General features: G+C 42.6%; 2 protein-coding genes across 4 annotated transcripts; both read right to left on the bottom strand.

Moving 5' to 3' along the window:
- Positions 1-1,125: 1,125 nt before the first annotated feature.
- On the bottom strand, positions 1,126-8,855 carry tspan34b (tetraspanin 34b). Of its 2 annotated transcripts, XM_084570588.1 has the most exons (9): positions 8,832-8,855; positions 7,128-7,228; positions 5,249-5,326; positions 4,346-4,561; positions 3,170-3,244; positions 2,974-3,081; positions 1,910-2,047; positions 1,725-1,817; positions 1,126-1,642 (listed from the first exon to the last, which is right to left on the bottom strand). In XM_084570588.1, the coding sequence occupies exons 3-9, from the start codon at positions 5,303-5,305 to the stop codon at positions 1,592-1,594; spliced, it is 738 nt and encodes a 245-aa protein (XP_084426714.1). In that variant the 5' UTR covers positions 5,306-5,326; positions 7,128-7,228; positions 8,832-8,855; the 3' UTR covers positions 1,126-1,591. The 2 variants fall into 2 exon arrangements, with proteins under 2 accessions (XP_084426714.1, XP_084426713.1); XM_084570587.1 differs by lacking the exon at positions 8,832-8,855 and having other exon boundaries at positions 7,128-8,030.
- znf653 (zinc finger protein 653) lies at positions 8,848-19,206 on the bottom strand (the record flags this gene model as incomplete). Of its 2 annotated transcripts, XR_014699698.1 has the most annotated exons (11): positions 8,848-8,867; positions 13,206-13,544; positions 14,468-14,567; positions 14,647-14,761; positions 14,851-14,962; positions 15,226-15,313; positions 16,922-17,099; positions 17,181-17,737; positions 17,826-18,143; positions 18,671-18,711; positions 18,911-19,206. XR_014699698.1 is itself a non-coding variant. In XM_084570586.1 (10 exons), 10 exons carry the CDS (start codon positions 19,204-19,206, stop codon positions 13,367-13,369), a joined length of 1,983 nt encoding a protein of 660 aa, XP_084426712.1. In that variant the 3' UTR covers positions 11,672-13,366. The 2 variants fall into 2 exon arrangements, 1 of the variants encoding a protein (XP_084426712.1); XM_084570586.1 differs by lacking the exon at positions 8,848-8,867 and having other exon boundaries at positions 11,672-13,544.
- Between the last annotated feature and the right edge of the window lie 288 nt (positions 19,207-19,494).

Here is a 19,494-nt window from a genome sequence, read left to right as displayed (position 1 = left end):
ATAATTCTTTCCAGCTGAAAGATGCTTTTTTGACACGACCATGCAAATGTTTGGAGCATGGTCTTTATTGGTTTGTTGTATTGTAAAGATTAAGACCGGAGTAAAGCATTCAATGTGAATTTAAATAATTACAGATGCCAGCTATTATTAATAGCCTTAGGCTGCCATCCTAAAGAGGAAACTACTGTTTTTTACAACCTGGACAGTTTAGTCACCCATATAACTTTTGTGTTATTTGCATTCCTTCGGGAGATATTTAGATCTCTGTATATCCATACAGTGGGAGTGACTGGGGCACCGAAACACAGCTTCTAAATAAGGCATTATCTGCCGCAAAACTTGTTCATTTCACCAATATTTTGTTATGATACGCTAGTGCTATTCCCCGCTGAGTCCAGAGTTAGCTGTTATCATCTGACCTGGATGATGTCGTCTCTGAGCGCAGCACACACGAGTGAGGATTGGGTTGTTTACCTGTAAACTGGGTTAGAGATGACATCATCCAGGTCAGTAGGTCTGTAGGTCAATCTACAGACCCCGGATGATAACAGGTAACTCCGGACTCAACGGGGAATAGCACTAGCGTACAATAACAAAATATTGGTGAAATGAACGAGTTTTGCAGCAGATAATGCGTTATTTATTGGCTGCATTTCGGTGCCCCAGTCACTCCCATTACATGGATATACGCAAATCTAATTATTCCCCGAAGGAATACAAATTACACAAAAGTTATATAAATGATCGCATTTTATCCCAGAAATAAGGTCCAGGTTGTAAAAAACAGTAGATCCCCTTTAACTTGTGCCACACTGATATTAACCAGCAGATTCCAGAGGTCGGGCATTAGCCCAGAACGAGGAAGTTTTTTTTTTTCCGGGAACTGAAAGTGGAGCCAGAGTCCAAACCGATGCACATCTAACACCTAATTCATGCTGCCTAAGAAGCAAAAGCCATCTTACTTGAACATCAACAATTACAAATTTAGGCAGAAAATGAGCTTTTAACCCGTGTTTGTTGCCAGTTTGCCAGTAAAAGTGCAACAAGTGAGGAAATTTAAGATTTCTATGTTTCATAAAACACCACAAATGTTTCCAAAGTGTTCAAAAATAAATAAATAAAAAATCGCCAGAATCCAGACTTTATTTCAAACTCAATCACAGTGGACATACAAACAGACAATATATCGCTTCTGTTGCTATTTTACAAGCTGCAAAAAAAAGCCCAAAAAACAATCGTAACATTCACAGTTGTGCTCCCTGTCTCCCACATTGATACCAGCTTCAGTTTCATTATCACAATGAGCTCGTAACTCCTCATTAACTAGCCAAGCGTTGAAAGTGGGAGCACTCCTCCACAATCTGTTTTTATAAAGACAAGTGTTCTTAAGAAATAGATAATTTACATTCATAAATGGCGCCTATTAGATAGATTTAAATGTAGTAAAAATAGATTTGGTTGCTTCATTCAGTAATTCTGATTGCACAAGAACTGACATTAGCTGTCTTCAATGATGAGGCATTGTAGTAGGCAATACAGGAAGTAGAAAGACTCCAGTGATTAAAGGGATCCTTCTATGGCCAGTTAGTGCTTAGGATTTTATTTTGCAGTAGAGGATCATTGAGACAGCCATGGCACATATCTGAGGGGGAAATATATATGTATATAAGTAAAACATACCACTAAACAGTAATTTTATGATTTCAATGATTTACTTGTTTTACCTCTAAAGCTGCAATTCCAAGTGCTACTCCCACGATAACCACTGTGTTATCATCAATCAGCTGCTTGATCTGTGGGAAACAACCGGTGATTGCCTAAGGAAAATACAGAGTACGGTTAGGATAAACATTTAAAATGGTTTTGAATTGTGATGTGCATGTTTATTTTTTTCGGCTACTATTCATACCTTGTCACTCTCGGCCACAGTTATATTACACGGGGAAGCAAAACCCGGACAGCACAGCGGTGGGAATGTCATGTTGTGGTTGTTATAATACGGAGATTCCACAAAGTCGGACACGTTGTAGAATCCACAACATTTCAACTAGACGCAAAGAGAGAACATGTTATGGTGCAATAAGATACTTGAACATACATCAGCATGGAAGAGCCATTATTAGCTGGGTGGCTAGGAAGCTAGGAAAAGATAATATTAGATAGGAAACTGGAAAGTTAGGGAGAGTTACTGTTAGCTGGGCGGCTAGGAAGCTAGGAAGAGCAAGTATTAGCTGGGGGGCTAGAAAGCTAGGAAGAGCTAATATTAGACCGGAAACTGGGAAGCTAGGGAGAGCTACTGTCAGCTGCGTGGCTAGAAAGCTAGGAAGAGCTAGTGTTAGCTGGGTGGCTAGGTTGCTAGGAAGAGCTACCACTAGTTGGGTGGCAAGGAAGAGCTAATATTACAGAGGAGGCTAGGAAGCTAGAAAGAGCGACTATTAGCTGGGTCGCAAGGAAGAGCTAATATTAGCTAAGAGGCTAGGAAGCTAGGAAGAGCTACTATTAGCTGGGAGGTTAGGAAGCTAGGAAGAGTTACTACTAGCTGGGTGGCAAAGAAGAGCTAATATTAGATAGCAGGCTAGGACGCTAGGATGAGCTACTATTAGCTGGGTGGCTAGGAAGTTAGGAGGAGCTACTATTAGCTGGAAGGTTAGGAAGCTAGGAAGGGCTACTATTTGCTGGGTGGCTAGAAAGCTAGGAAGAGCTAAAATCTCCTAAATGCCGTTCACTTAGTCTACAGTGTATTCATTCTAGATGATCATCTTGTTGAGAAAATATCTGTGTATTTGAATGTTCAGATTAGATGAAGATGTAAAAGGAGAAAAGTCATCTGGTTGTCCTTTGAACCTCGCTGAACAGCCAATCTGAGTGATCTCTTGTCTGTCAACATGATGAATCAACTGAAATGCCGGCAACATGGTTCCATCTACTGCCGACCAAAAAACATTGGTTAATTGGTTGAGAAAAATTACCTACCGTGGTCATTGTGGTATTCCATAGCCCTGTGATGTCAGGATTTTTCCCGTAGTCCTTCTTAATATTTCGAACTGCTGCCGTGCCAACTTTGACAAACAACTCGTCTGCCTAATGTGCAAAGAAATACAGGATTTTGAATCCAGATACCAAAGAGCAACAACTGACTGCTAGTAATCTGGCGACTTTAACAACCTACCAGTGGTCTGAACACCAAAATCACCACGGCTCCTGCAATCTCTGCTATGAAGACCAGCAAGACGATGATGAAAAACTAGGGAGAAGATGGCAACGTTAAAACACAAAAGTAGTTTGAACTTATTTATTGTGTGAAGTGATTTTTATTCTGAAGAATGAGAAGACTAATACCAGTGTTATGCATACTCTAAATATGAAGCTGCATTCAGAAACTGGCTAGCTTAGCTTAGCACAAACAGCGTTTCTATGCAAGGTGGAGCTAGTTAGGTCATTTGGCTACAAACTCAAACTAAGTCGTCCTACCAGCACCTCTAAATCTAACTAAATTCTATTCTGTGTTGCCTTCAAATTGAACTTGTGAGCTTGTGGTTTTGAAATAAGTGAAAATGTCTGGCGTTCAAGTGGTAACATCAGCCGTAAAGTCTGAGAACCTCAAGCTGTTGAGGCTAATAATTTAGTTAGCTAAAGCTAAACTAATAATTTTTTTAAATAATAATTTAAAAACGATTTTTTTTTTTTTATATTAACTTAAACTCCCATGGTTTTCATCATTTCTGAACAAGTCAAAACTCAGAAACTCTCTTCAGAACATTTTCATTTTCAAACTTGTGAATACCACAATAGACGGTTGTTCACGTGGACTGTGAAAATGTTAAAAAAAAAAAAACAACCCCATATGAAGGCACAGGAAATCCAGACTGTATTTTTTTGTGGTTTACACGATACCTCACACGCTCAGTAGCCTGGCATGCGTTCACACAAGAAGTCTCAACAAAGGTTAAGAAAAAATCTACCAAAGTATTTAAGCAATGGAAATTTCACCCTTTCAACTACAAGAGTCAAGAGAAGTGTTATACTCTCTGTTCATGTGTGTAAAGGCACTCCCAGGCTAACAACAATGCAGTTGTGTGAAATATTTCCATAACGACTTGTTGTTGACTTTATACAAGCGGAAACATGACGGGCATAAGTAAGCCAAACTTTGCAAATGCTAGTTTTTTCCTAAACAGGTATCAGCACATATCTAAAAGCTTGAAGCAAAACCAATAAAACACATCTTGTACTCAAAAGTACATTATTGTATCCAAGGAGCACGTGAATGCACCATAATTCTCTGCAAGAAAATGAGTGGGAACAAGCCCCCGAACGTTGATATATTACGAAAACCAAAACCTACCAGCAGCAGCATGCACTTGCTCTCCTTGATGGCTCCACAGCAGCCCAGGAAGCCGATGACCACCAGCAGAGCCCCTAATGCAATCAGCAAGTAGCCCACATTGAGCACCTGACTGAGCTCCGACGGTACGTCCTCAATTTTCCCGAGGAAGTTGAGGACGGAACCGCTGTCCACCTTTACCCAGATCCCAACGCCTAGGATGGCAGCACCTGCCAACTAAAGGAGAGAGTTTAGAGACTTTAGGGTCAAAGGAGCACTTTGCAGGTTTCATAGTGAAAGTTTTGTCATAGTGGGTGGTAGAGTCTTATATAAGAGGTGAATTATGAGAACTGGAGCCTCCTACATCTCAGGCTTCAAGCACTCTAACACATATTTGTTTTGATCTGCCTGACCTTTGCTGTACTCCACAACAGTCTGGAATTTTAGGGCCACTAAAACTGAAACTTTTGGAAGTGATGCTAATCAAGCTTTTCCTGCAAAACAGATCTACACGGAGAATTCATCGTTAAACTACATGAGAGGCCTACACCGTTGCAAGCGGCGGTAATATTGTTCAGTTCTTCGTTTTTATTATGCTACCACCGTCTACATGCAAGTTTGATTATAGCTGCTCAACCACTGCTTGAATATATATCATCTTTAAGATCAGAGACAAGCTAACAGGATGGACGTCTGCTGATTCAGTCCGCAGCTAAACATAGCTTCGCTCACGTGCACATTTAAATTCGATGCAAATGTCTCAGGCTCTTGTTGTGAAAAGCACCACTGACTGACTTCTGTGTCAAAAGTCATCAAATGACATTGCGCCGCACTGTTTTTGTGCAGTGCAATGCTAGGTACTGTCGGCGGCCACAGCAGGAAGCGGCAAAAGAGTAAAATTCCAAGCGCTAAGCCTTCACTTACGAAGATGATGCCGTTGAAAATGAACATCATTCCTTTGAGGAATCCAAAGCATCCCATGTTTGCTGCTGATTGTTCAACCTACGGAGGGGGAAAAAAAAAAAATAGAAAACTGTGTTTATTTTGATACTAAAGTGATTTGTGACGTAGGCCTCCATGATGCAGAGTTTCTCGTAAAAACTTTGCCTTTGAACACTTTGCTTACTCAACGGCAATTAAACAAAGGGTTTGTTCACACGTAAGAGTTCCTTTGTGCACACAGCATTAATCATCTCGCCGATGTGTTTGTCACCAGTCCCGCTACATCGCTATGCACTTTGTCCTCTGGTGGCAAGGGGGGCCAAAGGGCGAGAGGGGGGGAAAACACCTGCCGTTTTCCCCCGACTGCTCCTCACCTTTTCCCCCTTTATCTTCCTCAAACACTCGACGTGCCCTTCCATTTCTACAGTAAGGGCATTTGCGGCATGCATATTGCCTCTCTTGGAACTCAGATAAGGGGGTTTCTGTTTAACATTAAAATGCAGGGCACTGAGGCGGCCGTTGAGGAAAAGTTTTTCTATACACAAATCAAAAGCCAGTGGCATGCAAATGAGTGGATGTGGAGTTACAGCACCAACACATGTGCATCCTCTGCTTCCCTATATCCCTCTCCTTTATCCATTAAAACTCAAAACACTGCGCTATGTTTAAAACCACCAGCCTGGGGACGACGTGGACCCTAATATGGACCCTTCATATTAAAGCACACATCAAACAAATAAAAGACTCTAGTGTTTGCAAAGAAAACTCTAGGCTTAGCCAACAAACCAATCTTTGACCTCCACTACTTTCAGAGAGCGTGAAGTAAACACCCTTTAACTACCTCTGTGCGTCTTAACACTTCATTTTCTGAAGTACAAGTCAAGTGTGGAACTAAAAAATAACAGCAACCCATCCCTGAACCCCCTCCCCCGCTTTAGTTTTAACACCTTCGTCTCTGAGCTGCTGCAAGATTGTCGCTTTCAGATATGTGTGTGTGTGTGTGTGTGTGTTTAGACCGCCCAGAGGGGGAACAGTGCCCTTTGTGTCGTGTGACAAAACAGACAAATTGTTATCCCCCGATGACAATGACAGAGCAGAACCCTTATTGTGCACAGCAACGGGCTCCTTTCTTAGAATTGGAATATCCCTCGTGGCCTCCCCCTTGTAACATTTAATTTATGCCTTATTGTTCCGGCGTGGCCTTCGTGGTTATTTTTATTCATTAACAGCTTCCCTAAATATCTGTCACACAAGTAACATCAAATTAACCCCCGAAGCAGGAAGTAGTTTGTCAGGCTCTGGCTCCGTTAACAGTAAAGCTGCTTGTCATCAAGTTAATCATACATTGATGTGCCAGGACATTATGAGATGTTGCCTTGACTCCCGCAAACTCCCTCTCGAGTCTTTCCCACTTCCTTGTGGTCAGCGATTACGCTCTCGACACCAACACTCGTTGATGTATTAACAAGCCCCGAGTCACATGTGGATCCGAAAAGACGCCCACGAGACGAGGCTCGTAGCGGATAGCGGAGCGCTCTCGCTCTGGAGGTGATGCATCCAACACTGTAACTGCATGACACAAGTGCGGTTTTGCGTTTTCTTTTGTCTCACATCTGCAAATCCTCTGAACTCTCCCCCGGCTAATCAACTCAAAAACAAAGATCTCAAAGGACGGCATTGACCAGGAATAATTGCAGGCAGGTCTCCGGAGGACAACAAAAGGGTCATTGTTGGATGGATCCTTTCCCTATGTTGGCACCGCTCTTGAAAAATAACCAAAAACTCAAAAGTAGAAGAAGAAGAAGAAACTATTCCCTAACGTTCAATCAAAATCACTCACTGTAAAGCTTTCCTTTCTTACCTTTCAAAGAAGAAATCCAGGGATGTGCTCTGAGGCTGGGTCACTTGTTCACAGCCTCTACCTTCACCGTTGCGTTGGAGGCTGTTGCTGTGGGAAGCGCTCTGTGAGATAACACCAGCAACAGGAGTGTATTATTCTTCCGTCCCCTGAAAGTAGCCCACAATATGCTCTCTGTCTCCTGCTTCCTGTGGCTTTTGTCACTCTGTAACGCACACAAAAGAGCCCGCGGAGGACTTTTCTCAGCACTCTGCTCTTATTTTTCGGGCTGTCGGCTGGTTATAAGTGCCGCGAGGGGAGGGGTGAGTGTGTGGGTGTGACCGTGGCGGCTGAATAATAACACATCACCATGGAGCTGGGCCGCCAGCTCCTGGGAGAGGGAGAGAGAGAGGGAGTATCACCTGTATCACCTGAGCGGAGCAGCACTGACTGACTTCCTGACACACACTCTGTTCGTCTGTTTCGAGGTGTTAATTTGAACACAGCTGGTAAACATGATCATGTAATAACACCACCTGTGATTGTAAGAATGTGTAATTAGTCAACGCGGGTAAAACTCAAGGCTTCCTGGGAAAAAATACATTTACAGTGAGTTTCCATCAGCAGGGGACACAGTGTGGCCCCAGAAGGGTTTAAATTGTAATTCTAGCCACGGGAAAATGCACAATTAAAGGGGAATTACCGTTTTTATATCCATATAGTGTGAGTGACTGGGGCACCGAAACGCAGCCTCTAAATAACGCATTATCTGCCGCATAACTCGGTCATTTCACCAATATTTTGTTATGATACGCTAGTGCTATTCCTCGCTGAGTGCGGATTTACCTGTTATCTATTTGTGGACGTGCAGCGGTTTGTCGTTCTTTGGCCACCTGTTCCACTTTCTGCCTCCACATCCTCCTTTCAACAAGCTCCTCATCCGTATACTCTGCCTCAAAATGGTAAGGACGTCCACCATAAAGTCGTCGTCCACAACCTCAGAATCGTAAAACTATTCAGTCGTGTTGCAAAAAATTTGCAGTAGCAAAATACAGGTAAACAAGCCGACCGTCCCGGGTGCGCGCGGCGCTCGGAGATGACATCATCCAGGTCAGACGTTAGAAGGTCAATCTACAGACCCCGGATGATGATAACAGGTAACTACGGACTCAACGGGGAATAGCACTAGCGTATCATAACATGATATTGGTGAAATGAACAAGTTTTGCGACAGATAATGCGTTATTTAGAGGCTGCGTTTCGGTGCCCCATTCACTCCCATTATATGGATATACGTGAATCTAAATATTGTCCGAATGACTCCAAATTACACCAAAGTTATATGGGTGAATAAACAATCGGTAATTCTCTTTTTTTTTTAAATAAATAAATAGCATCTTTAGAGTTTAGAAGAAAGATCGGACTGTGACAAAAATGTTTGGGGGGGGGGGGGGCAACCCTGAGTTGTTTTTTTTGTTTTTTTAAAATTACAATATATTGGATAACAGGTCAAATTAATTTATTCTGTCTTTGCTGAAACCAGGTCGCAGGAGGTAACAGAGGAGGAGCTGGAGCAGTCATTCGCTCAAGCTTGTTAATTAACCCGAGGGTTAAACTTTATTAAACAGTGAACCTTTGGTGTGAAAGATGTTGAAAGAACTTAAGGTTATTCCACTATTAGCTGATTTATTTACTTTAGGAGGGTCAAGACCTAAACTCCTCTCTTACCCAAGATGATTGGCTTGTTAATGGTACTTCTAGGCTCTGAAAAGGAAAGCAGTGAGTCAGAGGAGATAACGTGAAAGCTGGGAAGGAAGTGGTTTTCCGCTAATCTATGACTTCATGAGCTTCTTTAGAAGTAAAAAAAAAAATAATCGCATTGTTTCACCAGCACTGCCAGATAGATCTCTCGGACGGAGCTTGACCTCAAGAATTTCTTCATCCTAACCATCAACACATCTCTTACAAGCTACAGAACGCTGGCTTTTAAGGTTGACGAAATAAAAGCTTATCTTAAAAAGCTTAATCCTGGTGGTTTCGGCAACTACAGACCTACATCTGCCCTCCCGATTATTTCTTATATGCTTGTAAAAGCTGTTGCAAGTCAGTTGGTTGACCAATTAAGCAGGAATTTCTCATAGTACAAAAATCTCTTGGACTAGTCTCTATGCTCGTCCTGCCAGATCATCAGAGCATTTGACAAAACGTCAAACAACATGACATGACTTGATTGTATGAAGCTAGTCTGGGACATTTTTGGGGAGACTTCGGCCGACCTCAAGCAGATGGGTCCCCTCATGTGAACTGGGTTTTTACTGTTAAAAGAGAGTTTTTCCCTTGTCAACGTCAATTTAGTGCTTGCTCTGGGGGTCTCAGATTCTGTAAATCATCTTAAGACAATTTGTATTGTTATTGACGCCGTATAGATAAAATCAAAAAATTGAATTGTACATGTTCTAACAGAGACGGGAGCGTTCTGTTTTGATTGGCGGTACCACCACAGAAGAATATAAGTCATATCTATCCGGTAGATTCCAGTCTGACCATCTCATCATCCTGGAGTTCCTCAGGGTTTTGTTCTGGGGCCGATACTTTTTAGATTATACATAGTTCTCTTTGCTAATAACATCAAGAAACGCTGCATAAATGTGCACTTGTATGCCGATGACACCCAGCTATATTTATCTGCATGCATGTCTTAAATCGAGAGACCTGGATGACTTACTTTTCTACTTTTAAATTTAGACAACGCTTATGCCTCACTCTGTTGACGATACAGTTACTCTAGATGGTATTACTCTGAATTTGACCAGAATATGGTAACTCACAAATACAGCAAATCTCTGAGACTGCCTTTATTCACTTGTTTCTACTTTTTTTGTTTTGGCTGGACTTGTGTAATTCCTCATTGTCATGATGTCCCAATAACTCTCTGAAAAGCCTCGAGGCGATCCAAAATCTTTCAGCAAGAGCTCTGATAGGAGTTAGAAAGAGATCATATTTCTCATATGTTGTGAGTTTCTTGTCACTCGCTACTGGTAGATTCAAAAACAGAATTTTAAATCCTTGAATAACAGTAGTGGTCTATTACCCCAAAAGAACGCTTCACTCTTAAAATGCAGGCTTATGTTTTCGTTCCTAGAGTTTACAAATCAATGAATGAACCAGAAGAACATGATGCATAAAATTAGACATACTTTTCTCAATTTGTTAACAAGTTAAGAATTTAAAAATCACGGCAATCCTTTAAAATGATTCACATGGAGTTTGCCAACTTTACTTACCATGAGTGACGTTGGAAATTAATCTCAAAATAATCACAGCAGCTTAAATGGAGAAACTGGCTCATTCATTTATCTCAAAACAAGGTCTGGCCAACGCTACCTTATCACCTAATGGGGTTTCTCTGCGCCAGCATGGCACGGTAAGGTAAAAGAAGCTGTTTACCTTGATGACGTGTCTGAGGTGTGCTCGTTTGCACAAGCTTGTTCTCTTTAAAATTTATCCAAACAAAAGGATGGCTTGTGCTCATTCAAACCACAGCTTGATGTGTACACACAAAGACAAACATAAACCATCCAGTAAAAAGACACTATAAACCTACATTTCATAGCTACTTAGTAACTACAAGAAGCAATCATGATAAATGATTCGGCGATGGGTGTCAAATGTGCTGATGCGTATCAAACTGTTTGGACATTTTTAAACCAAAGATTTACCATTTTAAGGCTTGGAAAAAACTGTAGTGCCATGTTTACATTCATTTTCATCCATCCCCTTGAACAAAATGTCAAATATAATATGTAAATGATATTGGTTATTTCCCTCAAAATTACACAAAAGGTAACCAGTACATAAAGGGAAGTGAAAACCTGACCTAACTTATTTAGCATGGCTTAATGCGGTTTGGTTTCACACTTCAAACTGTTTCAGAACCCCTTTGCTACTGAAAGCAGCATTAGTTACTTAGAGTTTGTTCCCTTTTCTTTGACTTTATAACTGGCTGTCAACCTGTCTTGACATAAGCATGTTTTTTTTTCAGACTCATTCATATATTTCTTTGGCGATATTAGCTTTATGTGGAATTAATTTTCAGCAAAAGTGTTGGTGTTATTACACCCCGCATCCCATGCAGTTGCAATGCACATGTAAAGATGTCTAAATATGGTTTGTGTGTGTGGGTTAGAATTTGTCTCTACCTCTTTGAAGGGTGGGCGGTCGGCTGCTTTTGTTCTAGTCGGTGATTTCCTGTAGTTTATTTATTGCACTCTTACTCAAGTCGATTCTTTAATGAGTCAGAACTGTTTTGAAGGCTCAAGGGAGACCTACGCAATATCACGGAAGTGGTCATAATGCTATGTTCGATTTGTGTATTTGAATAATTAGAATGTGGAAATTTCTCTTTCAGACCATGAGCGCGGGACTTTCTGAACCGAACGAGGTCAACAGTTTGTATGTAATTGCTCTCACTGCCACAAGGGGGATACAGATGTTCCGCAGGGCAGCTTTAAACGACTTGAAACCACTGACGTGTCCACCATTTATCTGACTCTAAAGGTCCGGTATTTGTCATCATTACTTCGTGTCGTGACACTTGTGCATTGTTTTTTCTCACGATTTATACACACACCCAAACACAAACACACACCCTAGAGCGCATTACACAAGAGGCAAAACCACACATTTCACGTCATTAATCATCAAATATCTTTAAGAAAAGTACGGTATAAATACGAGTTATTTTCACATATTTTTGTGATTCACCAGTTGACAAAAGTGACAGAAGAGAAAGAAAGTGCATTTGCTTTGAAACTGAATCAAAGACAGAAGAAGACAATGAGACACAGGAGGACTGGGGTGAATTTACCTGAGAAACCGTCACCTTAAACCCACATGCTTTGTCACTGGTGCCTGTTGAGTTGTGACCCTGGGTTGGTGATCAAAGAGATAAAGGGGGTAATATGAAATTAAAACAGGTACTCACTTTGAATGAGTGAAATTGAGGAACCAATATTTGCATCAGTCAAAGCAGAGTAGTGCAACACCCAACACTGAAAGCCCACTGTCAGTGTCACAGCCATAAGTTTGAATATATTCAATAAACATTTGGAGTGGTGTCTGAGTATTTCCCCAACACGCTTATCAGTAATCTTTCCTGGTGTCATTTCAATCATACTGAATCGTTAAAGGGACCATTTGTGGAGAGAATGTAATAAAACATGTAAAAGATCACTGCTTATTTCCAAAGCCAACAAAAATGTTAGCAAGATTAGCAAGGCTCGCTGGAATGTTAGCTTAAAATATAGAGCTGCTAAAATTAGCTTAAGCTAACTTGAGTATCCAGGGTTGACTCCACCATAGTTGGGTAATACTGTAGAGTGTATGAATGTGACCTTTTCTTGAACGTAACTCCTAAAAGCAATGAGTGCTAGTGTAAATAGTAAGCTAGTTAGCCCTCCAAGCTAACGTATGTAGCTTTTGATAATTTTGCTTTTGTACTTTTGTTTTTTTGAAAATATCACAGAAAAAAAAAAACAACATCTTAGTTACATTAACCTTAGTTCAATTTGCTAAAGTTACCAAGATGATTTAAACAAAGGGTCAGGAATTGCTCAGGAGTGGTTTAGCAAAAATTGATTTAGCCGCTAAAATTAGCCTAAACTCTGGACTGACTCCCGAACAGTCAGGCAACACTATAGAGTGTGTGAGTTGGTTATGGATGTGACCTTTCCTTCAACTTAATCTGTAACGCCAAATAATAATGTAGTGTGAAATGCCATTAGCTAAAAAAGCAATGATTACTACTCCAGTTAGCAAGCCAGTTAGCTCTCCATGCTAACGTATGTAGCTTTAATGCTTTTGTAATTTGGGGTTTTTGATGAGAGAGAGTAAAACAACTAAAAATAACAAAACCTTAGTTAAATTAACCTTAGAACCATTTTCTAAGGTTACCAAGCTCAGTCAACAGTCACTTGAAAAAGGTCAGGAATTGCTTGGGAGTGGTTTAACACAGCACTGAATACAGGATGTCCAAAACCCATAATTAGCCCTCCTCCAACACAGCTTGTGACCTGCACAGCTGTTAGACCAGTCCACTTCTACCTTCATTATCCGCTGGCCCCGAATGAACACCGGAGATGCTCTCGCTCTCATCCCGGACGCTGGAGGCTTCGACAAGCGCAGCAAAGAACAAGTCTTTCTCCTCACCGGAAGTCTTCCTTTGGTTTCTGAGGGTTCAACCAGTTCCCACAGTCTTGATTGCTTCAGGTCGCCTGCTTGTCCGGGTGGCTCTTCAGCTTGTGGAATTTGACGCTGTCCAGCTTCTCGAACCTCTTGTCGCAGAACTCGCAGGTGAAGTTGTAGTGGGCCTCCGGAGTGTGTTTCTTCATGTGCCAGTTCAGGGAGGCACGCTGGCGACACTGGTAGCCGCAGATTTCACATCTGATGGTGGGAAGATAGAAAAAATAAGGACGTTGGACATTAAAGGGGAACTACTGTTTTTTTACAACCTGGACTTTATTTCTGGCATAAAATATGATTGTTTACTCACCCATATAACTTTGGTGTTATTTGTTTGTTATCCTTTCGGAAGATATTTAGCTCCAGTGGAGCGCCGTGTATATCCATATAGTGGGAGTGACTGGGGCACAGAATCGCAGCCTCTAAATAACGCATTATCTGCTGCGAAACTCGTTCATTTTACCAATATTTTATTATGATACGTTAGTGATATTCCCCGTTGAATGAATGAGTTGAATGAGTGAAATGAACGAATTTCGCTGCAGATAATGCGTTATTTAGAGGCTGCGTTTCGGTGCCCCAGTCACTCCCACTATATGGATATACGCGGCGCTCCACTGGAGCTAAATATCTTCCGATGGACTCCAAATAACACCAAAGTTATATGGGTGAGTAAACGATCATATTTTATGCCAGAAATAAGGTCCAGGTTGTAAAAAAACGGTAGTTCCCCTTTAAATAAATCTAGCTCCAACAAGTCAACACGTATGTTTATTTCCTAAATGAAATAATTTTGACCAGGGATTCCAACTTAGCTATTTACAGGAACACTACATGAAATAAATATGTGTTTAGATGCATGTGCAGAGTGGAAATATGCCAGAAACTGTGTCTCAACTTTATTGACAACACTGAATTCATTCAAGAGAGGAACATGACCAAGATGAAGTCATGTTTTCAACGTTGTGGCAACAGTGATTGCAGCTCCATTCATCTTTGTTCACCTTTATCTGGAATCTAATTCAGCTGTGATAGTTACATGAGGCATTTTATGGTCCGATTATTAATGGGATACTATGTAATAGCAGCCAAAGGTGCCACAGTAACGTGCATTTGTAACTTACTGCAGTGGCGTTTCTCCCGTGTGCGTCCTCCTGTGAACCTCCAGATGATTCTTGCGTTTAAACGATTTGCCACAAGTCTCACAGATGAAATCTCGGACCCCTGCAGAAGGACCAACGTTTACATTTGCGAGGGTTCGAAGGCGACATTCCGACGCGAAAATGAGTTTGCGCGAGCCCACCTGAATGGATGATCATGTGGCGATGCAGATGGTTCGACAGGTAGAACTTCTTCCCACAGCCGGGATGCGGGCAAACCTTTGTCCTCCCTTTCCTGTGAACCAGGTTCACGTGATTCTACGGCGAGCAAACAGATTGCAGTTGTTTTAACCTTCTTCGAGAAAAACCGAATGAATCAGAAGTGTAACTGGGGAATGTTATTTCACCTGAAAGCTGCTAATTGCTACGTAGACTTGACTGCAGCCCTCGTAGGGACAGTGGAACATCTTGAGCATCCCATCAGCCTCGATGACTGGACCTCGTCTGCTTCTCTTTGACCTGAGGAGGATAGGTTACTGCTAACATAATCTCTCTATACAAAATGCTAAATAAAGGTTGCTCACAGAATGAGATAAGAAAGTCCAATAACTGACTACTTTAATGTAACTTATCCGTGACCTTTAGTGCTAATCTTTGCCACTGTAAGGGGTGCTGCAATACAGTCTTTGCAGATCTCACGGACCTTGAATCTTTTCCAATGTGTCTGATAACGATTTGCTAGTGATTCTCTGTTAATCACATGGAGTATGTGGTTCTCAAACCTGCTCAGACTCCTCTGAAGCTCCCTGCTGCTACTCAGCTCCAAAGCGTCATCATCGGTGGGACGCAGCAGCTGTTTGTCGCTCAGACCTGCAGCGAAACAGAGCGAAAGACGACGACTGTGAAGTGACTATGAAGGAAAAAGTCAGAACTCAGGAGTTGGGGATTGGGCACTCGAGCACTTTTATTATATTCTATATCAGGTCTGCAAGAACGCTGAATATGCAGGGAACAAGATTCCCAGTATTTCCATTCAAAGGTTGTTTTTTTTTGTAAATTTAATGCAAATTCTCCAGAGCTGCTGCAGTAGATGTTCGGTTCAGCGCTGAATCGCTAAAACTGAAGGTGGTGCAAAACAACTGTATGACAACTTTCTGTCATAACCCTTCATCAGAACTACTGTCTGCTGCTGTATTTTGTGGCGGCACTGCTCGGTGTTTTATTTCCAAAAGCGTAAGCGTATACGGCAAATATCTCGCCTGATTTGCAACGAGCACACTGCAGCAATTCAGAACGTAGAGCGACACAAGTTTAAACTACTGCAATGTATGACGGAAGCTGAAACCGACACCTTAACACAGAGCAGGTCAAATGACATTGTGTTTGCATGGAACATAAATTTCCATCTGGTGTTTGTGCAGTTCTTTTGGTGACGTCAGTAGCGTGGTAACGGACAGTGTCCTTATTGTATACTAGTGTCAGGAGTGTGGTACAGAAACAGGGCTAGTGGCATGAAGATAGTAAAGGATTTTTTGTCACATCTTTAGTAAATGATTCTTGTTTCCTCAAGTGTAATTTATGTGATACCTTCATTCTTTTATTTCACAGGGAGTTGCGGGAAGCATAGGCTAAGGGGATTTACCGTTTTTTACAACCTGGACCTTATTTCTGGCATAAAATACAATCATTTACTGACCTATATAATGTTGGTGTCATTTGTAGTTGTTCGGGAGATATTTAGATCTGCTTATATCCATATAGTGGGAGTGAATGGGGCACCGAAACGCAGCCTCTAAATAACGCATTATCTGCCACGAAACTCGTTCATTTCACCAATATTTTGTTATCTATAGACCCTGGATGATGATAACAGGTGACTCCGGACTCAACGGGGAATAGCACTAGCGTATTATAACAACATATTGGTGAAATGAACGAGTTTCGTGGCAGATAATGCGTTATTTAGAGTCTCTGTTTCGGTGCCCCATTCACTCCCACTATATGGATATACACTGACCTAAATATCTCCCAAATGACGCAGAAGTTATATGGGTGAGTAAACGATCGTATTTTATGCCAGAAGTAAAGTCCAGGTTGTAAAAAACGGTAGTTCCCCTTTTAGGTTTATAGCTACATACATTTAGTGATACTAACTACGCAAACACGGACATGCACGCAGGACACTTCTCTTTGATTGTAATTCATCTTCCAGTTTCCTTCTTGTCTGGATTATCAGAAACTCACTCTTAGATCCTGTTTCACTCATTCTGAGCACTGGAGACGGTGAATTCATAGAACTGTGGTTACATTCATAACCGCACTGTTATAAATAGAAAGCTGAAATGCCCCTGTCCCAAAGCAGCTTCAATCAGGAATCTGTTGTAAATACAGAATCTGTTGCCTGGGAAACAATCACAGAAATATTCAAAAAATTTTCTTCCTGGAGTCAATGAAGCTCCACACCCAAATGCAGCCCACCTGTCATGGAGTCTTCGTCGTCCGTCGCTCTGATCTTCGAGTGGGACGAGCACACCTGGTTGTAGGTGACGCCCCCGATGACCGTGCAGGTGACTTCCTCCACGCTCCCGCCGCCCATGTTGAGCTGGATCCCCTCCGATGCCAGGGCCTCGTAGCTGGGGCCCGTGATGATAATTAACTGAGGAGAAGATGGCACGATAAAAAAAAAACCAAAACAATAAAAACAATCCTTGATGTCTTAAGATTCTCACGGACCTACCTGAGAGCCCTCCAGAGTCGTCCTCTGGGAATCGGGAATCTCACAGCCGGTCACCACCGTCTGCAGAGTCTGAGGGTCGAACAGTTCGCCCTGCTGCTCTTCGACCTGCATGGCCGGCGGGATCGACAGCTCCGGCTGAGCTCCCAGCGTCACCGATCCGCTCAAGCTCTGCGACAACGCCGAGTCCTCGTCCGCCTTCTCCAGTTCCTCGGCCAACGACGCCGACATGGCAACGCACTCGTAATCGTGCTGAACAGTCCTGATTTCTTCTTCTCTGAGCCTCACTCCTTCTTCACCTCCGTCCTTGCCTCGCCTCAGATCCTCTGCCTCCTCTTCTTCCTCTGCCTCCCCTTCCTCGCCTTCCTCCCCTTCTGCAGGGATGGAGTGAAATGTTGATGAGAGCGAGCTCTGCTGCTGAACCATCGCCATTTCCCAGACAGGCTGTTCTGTCAGTGGGGCGTCCTTAGAAGAGGCCTCTAAACTGGGCTGGTGGTTTAGGGCTGCAGCCTCTTCTCTTGGGCTCACAGTTTGTTCAACATCCACATTTTCTCCCACATCTGCAGAGAAAATATAATAACAAAGAAATCTTTGAGGAATTTTAGGATTTACCAGCTACAACAAATCTCCAAATGCACCCTCCTGTACCTCTGAACTGCTTGTCCTTTCTTCTCTTCCTGCCCACGATGCTTTTAGACGCCGGCACCTCTGCTTTCGCTGCACCCTCACCCTCACCATCGGCGTCTCCGTCCTCTGCCTCCTCGTGCTCGGAGTCACTTGCCTCCCTCGGTGGCGGGAAGAGGTACTGCACGAACGAGTGGTTGGAGTCACACTTCCAGACGGCAGTGGTGGAGAAGTTGGGCTGGGGCTCCAGGGCTCGGAGCTGGGGCTCGTGGGGGCAGGAGCGCGAGTGCTCCTGGTACCAGAGCACCAGACTCTGGAGGCCGGACATACGCTGCTTCCTACCTGAGGGACAGAAGAAAGATTCAATTGTTTGATTTTTGTTTAAAGAAGTAGAAAGAAGCACTTTAAAGAAGCACTTTAAACCCACCAGACTCCATTGACTAAAACAGTCATTTTATTTTTCACAGCACAGGTCCAACGCTGTGAGAATTTGAGGCTGTGACACATTGAATCGGACCTGAACCGACGTTTTAACACAAAAGTCACACAATAACGCAACAGAATTAGCCGATCGAGACGGCGTTGGACTAATATCTCCTGAGCTCTGCGAAATAAAATGGCTGTTTTTGTGAATAGAGTCCGGCGGCTTTGCAGAGAGGATCAATTATCGATCGATGCTCTCTACAAAGTCACCAGACTCTATTGACAAAAATTGTGGCTTCCTTCCTCTGTAGGAAAATACTGCTTTACAGCAAGGTAAAGCGGTCACAATACTGTAAAATAAGGCATGCATACTCATTTTTATTTATTTAAATTGGCAAAAAATACACATTAAGGACTAATCAAACCCACTAAAAGGCAACACTTACTTCTTTTCTGTTTTACTGAGACTTCTGCTGCAATCTTCTTCCTGTAACACAGAAACACAGAACTTGAACAAGTCAGATTTTGCAAAAATAAACAGCTGAGATTTTAAAAAAAGGGCTAAAATGCTCAAAGTACAGTCTAAGAGAGCAGATATCACAACAGCTCTGCAAAATCCAACTAATCTGAGGTCTGATTAAAGGTTTTTCCTGAAAGAAATAAAACATCTACATTTATATTCCTACCCGCAGTATTTCTGCTGGTATTTTTCTCCGTAGGTGGAGTTGAGGAGGATCAGATACTCAGCCAGCCCAGCATCACTCAGGCTGGTCCGCCTGCGGAGCTCGCTCCACAGCTTGTGCGACTCTCCGAGGTAGACCCGCCTGACATCGTACTTCTTCCGGGATTCGAGGCGCCTCTGCGCCCGGTCCGAGTCCGTGAGCCTGGGCCGTCCTCTGCAGCGCCTCGAAACACCCTTCCCCTGGTCCCCGGCTTGGTGTGCGTCCAGAGGAGCATCCAAATCTGCCAGGCGGTGCGCCATCTTGGCCACAACAGCTGATGCTGCAAACACACAGGAAGTTGTCTGAATCCGCACCGGAAGCGCTGATACAAACTGATTTTTTCAGCTTGTCTTTACCCGCAGAGAATAAGGAAAATTTGCAAACGCACTGTTGAATGTACAAGGGCACCTCAAGCAAATATACAAGTAAAATAGTGGCGGGAATACTTACCGGGGACACAGGCGGAACCATAGAGCAACTTAAACGCTTTTCACCCGGAGCAATGACTCTGGAACACCAACGTCCAACTTGTAAACAGAAGCGGGAAA

Source organism: Chelon labrosus (assembly GCF_963514085.1).
Source record: "Chelon labrosus genome assembly, chromosome: 21".
Classification (NCBI taxonomy): domain Eukaryota; kingdom Metazoa; phylum Chordata; class Actinopteri; order Mugiliformes; family Mugilidae; genus Chelon; species Chelon labrosus.
The sequence above is the reverse complement of the archived record's forward strand: the minus strand, read 5'-3'. Positions and strand labels throughout refer to the sequence as shown.